Source organism: Anabas testudineus, chromosome 21 (assembly GCF_900324465.2).
Source record: "Anabas testudineus chromosome 21, fAnaTes1.2, whole genome shotgun sequence".
In the NCBI taxonomy this organism is placed as follows: domain Eukaryota; kingdom Metazoa; phylum Chordata; class Actinopteri; order Anabantiformes; family Anabantidae; genus Anabas; species Anabas testudineus.
The window spans coordinates 9,583,840-9,594,918 of record NC_046629.1 but is presented as its reverse complement, the minus strand read 5'-3'; the positions used below and the strand labels follow the sequence as shown (position 1 = coordinate 9,594,918).

Below are 11,079 nucleotides of genomic sequence, written 5' to 3'. Positions count from 1 at the left end.
ACATAATCATCTATGGTCAATGCCAAAATGCCATCATCCCTGTCTGAAAGAGGTTACAGGGTTTCACACATTCCCTCAACACTGAGCACGCCATGTCCTTTTACTCAAACCCAAATGAAATGAAAGCTCTTTATCTACTTGGTATTCCGTCGACACCATCTACACATCGTATGCACAACTATACTGAGAAAAAGGCTGAAAATAGGTGGTGTATACAGGGAGTGAAAAGTGGAGCAGGCACCATGGGCTTGATAATGACAGGCACATCGAGGATCAAAGTCAGCTCCTGTCTTACCTGTCTCTGACTTCTCCATTCCCGTACTTTCAAAGAAAAGTCTTTAAACATGTGTTTGAACACCTCAATAAAACCTAAAGTTGCTAAAGTCTCTCTGCTGAACATAACCAAGGAGGTCTCGTCTTCAAATTCATGGTAAAATAATGATTCACTATACAGTTGACAACATTTAAACCATTTAACTTGACAGTTGAGGCTTCTGTCAAACATGTGCTCATGTGTGCTACTAATGACTGAAGTGAGTTTCTTGACAGCTAATCACCCAGTTTTGCCACAAAGGCTGCTGAAATGCCACAGAAATGTCACTGCTGAATAGTAAATCTACAATGTTTGGAAATTTGCTGGGTTCACATAGAGTAGCATGAAACTTGTTGGCAGAAGGAAGGAGGAGGAGAAAGAGAGCAGTGAAGAAAGATGAGGGGTCCCTTGGCAGCTGTTTCTCTCACACACACAGTAGACCAAGCACATCAGAGGCCACAAAAACAGGACAGGAATAATAAGCAGATCATGTTTATGGATAGCAGTGTGTATCCTAGATATCTGATCGCTGTGTGTATGTGAGAAGATTCTGTATCTCCTGGCTGTAATGTTGACTCCTGGGCCTACTTCTGGTGCTCCTCAAGGGAAAAATAAAATAAGACTAAATAAAATAGACTGTCGCTACCACGAGATAGAGAGGAGAGGCCGAAGAAGAAAGCCACACACAATCCTTTGATTGCTCAGTGCTCAGCAAAAACACTAATGCACACACAGATCCGCACACACACACACACCTTCACTCATTTCCACTTCAAGGCACTGGCCTGCTGGTTATAGCATCAGCGGGCTATATTCTCTCCTCCCACTCATTTCACTCCCAACGTTCACCTACAGCTTCATATTTTGGAAAGAGACTAGATTTTCGAGCCCAGAGGACTCGAGCTCAGATGGAAGTGAGTTGATGAAAGCCTCGATGACTTCATGTTACAGCATATTGCTTCACTCTATTGCTCACAGTGGCAGGCAGTGTGGAAATAACGGCAATAAACGAGTCCAGTGTCCAGTCCAGTGCAACTCCCACCAGACACACATACCTGTGTGAGGTAATGAAAAATCACAATCTGGCAGTCAACATGGAGCATTACCACTGCGTTAGCAAGTGCTGTGATTAGTGTGAGTGAATCACAAATGAGCTGTGTGAGGCTGCACTCTAGCACTGATTTGAGCTAAATGGTACACTTGACATATTGTTAATCATGTATACCGTATGTACACTTCACCACTTTACCATGTTGTGTTAGCATGTTAGCATTTTTAATTAACACTAAATATACAGTACAGCTGAGGGTGATGAGAATGTAACTAGATCTGCAGATTATTTTAGCAACATGATCTCAGTTGGGGGGGTGTAGTATATAACACTGAAGTACATTAGAAGCTGTAGCAAATGTCAAATGATGAAGAGACCAGCGGATTTCATTCCACTAGTGCACCACATATATGTATATACATATGTATATATGTTAAAAAAAAACTCCAACTTTTTTCCACTCTGAATAATTAATTTATAATGGATTCTGAAGGCTTTAATAGAACTATAAACTCTTATATAGCTTTATATGGAAGCTTGATTTATTGTGCTGCTAAATTTTGCCACCTCACAGCTTTTTTGAGCAGGAAATGGAGACATTTATAATAACTATGTTCATTAGAAACTACTGAGTAAAATGGATTGTGGGTGTTGCTTTTTAACTCAAGGACAGGACAAAGTGGTTTATAACCTCTCTAATTTACCCCCCACATACACACATAAGCAGAGCTGCACAGTATAAGCTCAGGCAGACAAGAAATCAAACTTAACAGTATGTTGTACCAATGAGTACTGGCCCAGTTTTAGCAACGAGTCGGGCACTTTCTGAATTCTTTCGCCTATTACGGTTTTATTTCCTGCGAGAGGAAACTGGGGCACAAACCAGCATGCAGCCATTTACAATTCAATTCTGCCTGGATGGATGTCGATGACAACCGCATTAAAGAACAACAAATGAGGGAAAAGCTGGAGATAACACTAATCACAGACAGTATGCATTGTCCACAATCACAGTGTCAACTTAATGAAGAGCTGGCAAAAGAGCCACAGACCGTAGATGGGATGATGTAATCATGCTCTCAGCCAATTAGATTCTCTACTGAAGTGTGAGTGAGTAAGTTGCATTAGCCCCTGACCTCCGCTATTGCCCATCACCTCATCATGAAAGTGTTCAAGCCCATTGGATTTGCTCAGGCTTTTAAAGAGCTACTGGCTAGATGCAGACTGAAATAGAACTAGGCCATAATGTTGTAGTTGATAACTTAGTTGGGAACGGAGTGGTAATCTATCATTCCAGCACATCCATTAGGCTGCAGATTTTTCCACTAATCAATCCTACTGATCATAAAAATGCAAAGACCTACAGTGACAGAGAAGAGGTCTGATGGGAGGGTGGAGGGAGTGAAGGGAAGACATCTGTTGTCTCTGTGCACAATGAACCCGGGTGAGGGTGACAGTGGCAGGCTGTGCCACACTGGCCCACATAAAGCTACAGAGCCTCCCCGAGGGTTGGTGTCTACGGAGCTGAGAGGAAGCGGCACATTAGACCAGACTCCCCATGTCCCTTTGTATTCTCTCCCCCCCACCTCTAAATATGGCTGCCTTTCAGGGCCATTTTTATTACTATTGCTCTTCCTGATCAGTGTCTTGTTAGCATTTCTACCAGTTGTTTCTATTTTCCTCCATTTCCCTTATCATCCTGACAAAAAGTTGTAACTTGAGCTAAAACTGTCAAAATACATGATTTTCTGTGCCAGTCATCCTGCTCTTCTCCTGATATATGAACTACATTTTCCTACATTACTCACATAAGCTATATACAGTACCATTACATTCATGTTTTTACTGTGGCTGCTGAAAGAAAACCAGCGCTGTGGGTAATGCTGGGCTCCACTGCAAGCCAATTATTCTGTGCCCTCATCCAACTTCCAAAAATTATGAAAATAAATTAAATCTGATGCCATTTGAAAGCCTTATTAGTTATTAGATCATTTGTCTCCTGGTCTCATTAATAATCCAATCTTACATTGTGGATGAGTGACATGGCACAATTAGTTTGGAAGCAGTATTTGGCTCAGACGAACAGTTTCCTCCAGGCAGATGCATCTATCTCGATCTCTCTCTCTCTAGAAACACACCTACATAATCCACATTATCTAAACAAATCCTAATTATGTTGGGGAAAGGTTAAACTGCTCCCGTCTGTGTCAGACATTCTCGCACTGATGTAAGAACCTGTGTGTAATAATAAATCACATTGGTAATATTTCAAAACAACCAGTCTGCTGTTTTTTCAGTGAATCATCGACAAACATGAGTTTTGCTTCCAACTGCTATTTTTATCGTCAACACATAAAACTACACATATGATAAAAAAAAAAAGTGTATCCACACATTTAAGAAGGTGCAACATTAATATAAACAGGGAGTCTGTGTTTTCTTTGTGTTTTTTTCTCTGTGTCTTACCAAACAAGAGTAAATGCATAAATAACTCCCAAGCTGTGGCCTCATACTATGTGCACCAACAGTCACTCTAATAAGCTGGCAGCTATTGCTACACACACACACACACACACACACACACACAGTGATGTTTTCAAGTCATGGTTGGAGACTGTGAGGCAGTGTGCTGACAGCTGAGAGCAACTCTTAACTCAACAGGATCCGTGGAGTGCAGTGACAGCTCCCAGCGAGTACAGACACACAGTGAGGGGTATCATTTTACTTCTAAGAGTCAGGCTGACACACAGGCATGCACACATACTGACCACTGTTTATGACCACATCTTATCACATCCACCAGGGAGAAGAAAGTACTGAAAAGGAAGTGCAGGGATTTTCCATTTTTACTGAAAATAAACTACTGACAACTCGTACACACAGACACACAGGCACACAATGACACTAAATTCTTCTTACCCAGTGTGTCTTTGATGTTCTTCACCAGCGAGCCTTTCTTCAGGCTGTTTTTGCGTTCAACGTAGTTCGATGGCACATACCCCGTTTGGTTGGCGGCGTTGCGAACACGCCACCAAGTCTTTGAGTCGTCAAGGAGGAAGAGACGCTCGTTTTTACGGATGTCAAGTTCCTGGTCCTGCTGGGCCGTGTAGTCCCACTTGGCTACAACAATCACCTCCTCTGTCATCTTTCATGGAGTCCCCCTGCAGAGAGGAAGGAGGCAGGGGTGAGAAAAACATGGCACACAGTGGTATACAGCAATTTCAGTAAGGTTATTAGTGTACCAACAATTTATCACAGGGTAAAGCTGAAAAACTAAAACAGGTAAGCTATTTGTAGACATGGCACTCCTTCAAAAGCTGCTAGGGGGCAGTTATATATCATGGATATATAAATAATTTATTGAGCATTTAATTATTGAGAAATACTGGGTGTGAATCTGTTTGTAATTGGATCCATTACATTCACACATTAAAAAAAGAAGAAAGAAACCAACCACATAGCTGTTCTTTGTTTCTTTATTAATTAAAGGTCTATTGTGTGAATTAAATGATGGTAATAACCCTGGAACAACAATGCTAAATCTATCTATTTTAAAGACATTAATATGTCAGTATATGTCTTATTATCTCTAATGAAGAGAGCAATTTGTGTATGTGTGTGTGAGGCGTAGTACTGTTATGACAAGTGACAAGTCATTACAAAATAATCCATCTACATAATCCAAGTTCATGCACACAATTTTAAACCGCTTATCCCAGCTCACATTAGGCATTAGACAGGATACATCCTGAACAGGTTGCTGGTCTATCGTGAAGCTAAATTACATAACCAAGATAAATATTACTTTAAAGTTTATGGAAATGTTCACGGTCTAAACTGACACTAAAACTACAAATTCTCTGTGTAGCAATTACAAAAAACAGAGGTATCTCAGCATGTGCCTGTAGAAGATAGTAGGTAAAACCAGTTAAAAAGAGAGAACTCACTCGTGTTTCAGGACATTCACACTCAACCCCCCAAAAAAAGCACATCTGTAAAAGCTAATTTGGTAGAGTGAAGCCCAAACACAGAAAATCAATATATGCGATCATTCTGCATGCTCTCCCTCACACACACAAACAAGTCTTGCCTATTTGTTTTTGAGGCAGACAGTGAGCCATTACATGCTCTATTTCACCAGGCTTTAGGTGAGGTGATTTGACACGAATTTACTCGACCACCTTAACTGCTGGGGAATTATGTGTATCTGCTCAAAAAGCAGCCAAATGAGAAATAGATGGTCTATTTAGAAATATGTGTGAAGGGATCAGGAAACTGTGACGTAATTTAGTTGATTCCTGTGCTGTGACAACCTTTTCTGTGATAAAAGGCATATCACGGTATGAGAACCATCCCAGCAATCCAGTTTATATTTAGCTTACAGCCATGTTAACAGTCTACAGCTGCAAACGCAATCACTGGAATAACTAAAGAACGCGAAGATGGTGCAGAACAAAAAAAAGATCTAGTGATAAGGATGAATTCTAAGATGCATAATTAAAAGGCGTGTGGTAAAACATTTGTTTAATCAAATAAAACTGTCCATCTCATATCCAATCTTATGTTAAAGCTATCGTGAGACACTGATTTATAGCAGCAACATGCTTCAGGAGCCAAAGCTGACAGTCTTACATCCTCTACAGTTTAATTATGTGTAACAGATGCTTTTTATGGGGCTGTTTAATGAAAGTGACAGGTTAAGTAATTTATAAATAGCACAAAAAAACCCTGCTGAGTCAAACACACCTAAATGGAAAAAACAGTACTCATATCTGCATGAAGGTGAGTAGGATCCATACGTATTTCAAATACATGCACAATAGGTTTTTAAGCCACTTAAGATACAAGGGGGCTATATATTCCCTAACTCATATTGTCATTCACATTTTATTTTTTAATGAGACGGAAGAGCGTAACATAAAGTGTAACCACAAAAGAGATTTGTGACTCATGAGAAGTGTAGCTGCACAAATTAGACCATATAAAAAGATTCCATTACTGGTGGAAAGATTAATATCTTCTGTGTAGGCTACATTTTGCAAATGCAAATGCAAGCACTCTAAAGCGTTAGCTGTTTTTTTTATTATTCTTCAACCGATGATATTTAATTCCACTTAAATTAGGCCACAACCACAGAGATAGTGCAGCCATTACTGAATACATTCTTTCAGTTACAGTCGCAGCTAAAATCACTGTGGTGTGACGCGGCATTAATGTGTCCAATAACTGCTATCTCTACAACAAGCAGCAAAAATGTAAGTTTGAGCTTACAATGGTTTGTACAGTGTTGCACTTGTGAATGTGCCTCTGCTTGCCATCAATAAAGCTGTCAAACTGGATTTCTTCACAGGCCAGGACAGGGACAGCACAGGAGGAGAGAGGAAAGAGAAGGAGGAGCGAGTTGAGCAACTGACAGAGTTTATGTGAAGTTCACTAGAAGTTAAGTTACACAAGTTTTTAAGATGTGACCACTTTTACTGCAGCAACAATGGCAGCAGAAGGAAGAACCCGGAGGGGCTAGTCTGACATTCAGGACGAGACAAAAACACAGGAGATGTGATTCTTCAGAGAGCCCAGGAAATTGAAGGGCAAATTTATGACAAGATGAAGGATGGTGACGTCAACTCTTCCAAGAGGCAGGAGGTATGTGAACGTGCTGTGGCCTCTATCTGCCTCGGGCTACAGCTGCTGGATTAGACCAGGCTACTGCTTTTTCCTTTCATTTTATTGCATTTATTCCACCTGGTGTGGATGGATGGAGGAGCAAACCGCAGGAAGAGGGATGGGGCAAATGCTGCACGGTTTCACTTCAGTTCAAGTGTTCAGTGGTACCAATTTTTTTCTTTATGTTATCTTTAATCTGCGAGGTTTCAGACGCTTGCCGTCATACCGACCTGAATGCAATGAGCAAATAAAGCAGGAGAGAGCATGCATCCACTGCTGCTTTTTTAGGTCTTGTTCGGTCCACACTGAGCGTTTACAAGAGCTCCGTCATGTGAACACACTTCATGTTTAACAGTTTGTTCACTGTGAATCATCAGTGCCACATAGTCCAACAGGGGGAAGTCAAAGTCTGGTGACTCAGCAGATCATGCTGCACACAACTAAACTTCAATTATTTCTTTCCTAATGTCACAAAAATAAAGAAATAACTAATTTCAATAAAACAAGTTTGTTTATTAAAACTGAATATGACCAAACGGGACAAAAGAACTGAGTTTGATTATATTATTACTGTCTAGCAGTACACCGATAAATTGGGCAGACTAATATACATCATCATTTCAATAATGTCACTACACGCTAAACCTTCCACAGTCCATTTATATTAAAGTTTTTCCACTTGTGTCTTCACATAAACCAGAAGAATAAGACGTGAGTTTCTCCATTCGTAGCAGTACTCTGCCTCCCCTCATCCATGATACCAATTTCTCTGTCTCCTTGACAACCTTGCTCATTAGGCAGGGCGATAGAAACGCCACTCCAAATCAAGTCCATCCTCCTCTCTGGGCAACCCATGTGTTTCAGACTGGCAGCTGTACCGTTGCTCATTCAGATGCCTGCAAACGTGCCATCACACTTGACGAACTCTTGAAATCTATAGGGGCAGTTTATACAGGAATGAAACCGGATTAAAATTGGATCCACTAAAGACAAATTTTAGGATACACTTGTCAGTTCATCAGAGCCATTAACTTCACTTCCCTGATATGGTTAACAGACAGGTGGCTGGACAAAAAGCGCTCTTCCTGTGAGAGTGCATACAAATAGACACAAAAGAAAACAAACAGATTCGGGATCGAGTTTGGTTTAAAAAGGGAAAGCCTGGGAGCTCATGTGCCCTGTGACCCCCCATTCCTCTGCTGAGAGCATTAAAAGGGGAAAGATGAGCGACAAGACTGCTGAGCTGGACTTCACAACTCCCTTCACTGAAGAGGCAACGCTCAGAGGCTCTTTCAACACCGCACAAAGAGAAAGAGAAAGTAAAAGAGGATTATAAAAAAGAGAGGGGATGTTTAAAGAAAAAAAACGTCTGGCACAGCTTTCTGTGTTTGGCATTCAGGTCAAAGACAGACAGGATTCAGCCAATGGGAGAACATTTCCACCTCCCCCTTCCACTCCACACTGTTTGCAGTAGTTGCTTCTCACAGGAAGGAGGGCTGCTTTACTCCCTACTGGCAATGACTGTCTGAAGCATTTGGAGTGAAACGCACAGATTGAACCATGAGGAGGACAGACGCTCTGTTCGGCCACTGTGGACATGTTTCTATTATTTAAAGAGGCCTAATCTTCTCTTTAAATTACGATCTGGACTGAGGAGATTTTCGTAACCACTCATGTACGGCTGCTGTTGCCACATTTGTGCCTACATCAAGAACAAACCCTGAAAAATATAGTTTTAAAGCTAGACTATCAAACAAGCAATGTTTTACAACCCATAAAGCATTTTTTCCTGTCACACATTCACCGACCCTAAACAGAGGGCCTAGTGTATGACATTAGTTCCTGTGCGTCTCTGTGATGAGGTTGGTTGTTGCTCTTCTTCAGTTTCTTGGGAGTTAATGGGTGCCCTAACATGAGAATGCCATCAAAATGATAAAAAAAGACCAAAACTCAAACCACTCAAGGACAGCTCAAATGCAATGCCAAAAGGGTTTCCTGCTGTTGGCCCAAAATAGGACTGAAAAGACCACACAAATAGAGTCATGTCTATCGCTACACTATACAACTGCACATTTGAAGACAGAAGAGGCTTCTGTATCAAAGTTTTTTCAAACTGTACTACAAAACACAACCAAACGCTGACAGTGAACTCTAACAGGTATATCAATAGAAGTCCTTGGGAATCCATCTCTGCCTCTATTGAAATTACAGTCGGTCTGAGCAATTAGCAATAACATATTAAACTGTCTAAAACTAATATTTGTAAAAAGGAGTGACTGTTCAAAGCAAAATCAAAACAGCTGTAGATGTAGAATTTTATTACCTAGTTGAGTAAAACCTAAAAAACTAAACCACCTCCTACAGTTCCCACAACGGAAATCAGTTTTATGTTTCATCACACCTTATCTGCTTGTTATTCTCCAAGCCTTTGTCTGTCACATCTATTTATAACACAGGTTTAAGGTCAAATATTTGAATATTTGAACTCAAGACAACATTGACGACAAAATCTAGTTCTAACTTTAAAAAAAAAAAAAAAAAAAAAAAAAAGTTTTGTCTGACCCTAAAATATGTTTTGTGTCTGAGACACAAAACATTCTCAAATTATTAATTAATCATTTGTGTAAAAACATTTATAGTTTATATTTTTTGTACAAACTAAATATGATGTGCACACAATATGCTGTGCAGAACAGTTTGTCAAATTAAGGTGCACACAGCCCCCTGAAAACAGAGAAAACTAAAAACTGTTAATAAGGTTTTATCTAAAACTTCTGCACGTCTACAAATACACTTAAATTCTTGCTGCACTAGCACAAAAACACCTGGTTGTTCTCAGGGGTCTCATAAGCTGAGCTGGATCCTAAGCATTCACAAGACACAGCACTTCTCTAAAGCACCAAATTGCATCCTTGCTGCAGGCCTTTTGCACTATATCAGTTTCTGCCCATATGCATGTGTATCATAAAGTACATAAGGAAGTGTGGTAGTTCATTTGCATTTTCACACTTTTAATAACTAAATGGTAACAACTCAACTTTTCTAAATGGATGATAAAGAATTCCCTTTTGTTTAGAACTGAGTCCTGCTCCCCCACATCCTTTCTTTCCAAGCATTTTTCATGTCACTTTCTTATTCTGTCATTAATTCAGTTGTCCTCCTGCGTAGCTCACACAATGTTGAGAAAGTCTCCATGACAACAATCGTTGGGTGGTCCCATTTTCTTCGACGGGGTGTTCCCCCCAAAGAACCTGACTTTTATCCTTCACTCTTCGATTTTCAATATTTCTGTGCAGGAGAATGCAGTCTCTGCGCCTTCACTGTGGTGGTTTAAAGAAATGGTTTCACTCAATGGAGTCAAAAAAGTTACAAATATGAGGACTGAACCCAGAGTGTCTGTACAACTGCTTGTTGTTATGTTTTTTTTTCCCCCCCAACATGTTAGAATTACATGAGAATATGCCTTTAACAACAGCAGAATGATGATACAACTGTGAGGTTTGTGCATCATGAGTGCTATTTAATGCCTGCTTCACACTTCATCGGTGCAGACAGATGTTTAGATTTTTTTTTAACCAAAGCAAGCTTCAGTTCCTGATTTATTAAGGACCAAATTATGCGAGTTCCTGTTTTAATTAGTATCTGCTTAATGTAGGCACAGGGTAGCGTATCATGTTAATTTGATATTATTATTCCATCACTATGATTGCACTGAAAGATGATAAACAATGATAAATACCTACCGCATTCAGTTTTACAGTATTTCTTTTTGTCTCCTTTCTCCAGCCACAAATAGCTGGCTTCTGGGTAGTTTTCCCTACTCCCTGCTGTCCACTTTAACTCCCTCTGTAACACTGCACTTTGCACACTAAAGCACGATGAGACGTCTTTTCTGAGCAGCTTGTTCACTTGAAGTTTTATAACTCAATTCTCCGTGTGCATCCTCTCTCCACAGTAGGTCATTACCTATTAGCAGTTTTCCTCATCTCTTTTTTTTATTCTTGTTTTTTGCAGCTCTTGTTTATAAGTGAAGTAGAAAAGATCTCTCTCT

The 11,079-nt window shown here is 40.2% G+C and overlaps 1 protein-coding gene across 1 annotated transcript in view; it reads right to left on the bottom strand.

Moving 5' to 3' along the window:
* nck2a (NCK adaptor protein 2a) overlaps positions 1-11,079 on the bottom strand; it is a 30,649-nt gene that overhangs the window by 4,777 nt on the left and 14,793 nt on the right. Inside the window, exon 2 of the mRNA XM_026375764.1 lies at positions 4,284-4,525. Within this exon, the coding sequence (XP_026231549.1) occupies positions 4,284-4,509 (226 nt within the window). The 5' untranslated portion in view covers positions 4,510-4,525. The remainder of the gene's footprint in view (positions 1-4,283; positions 4,526-11,079) is intronic.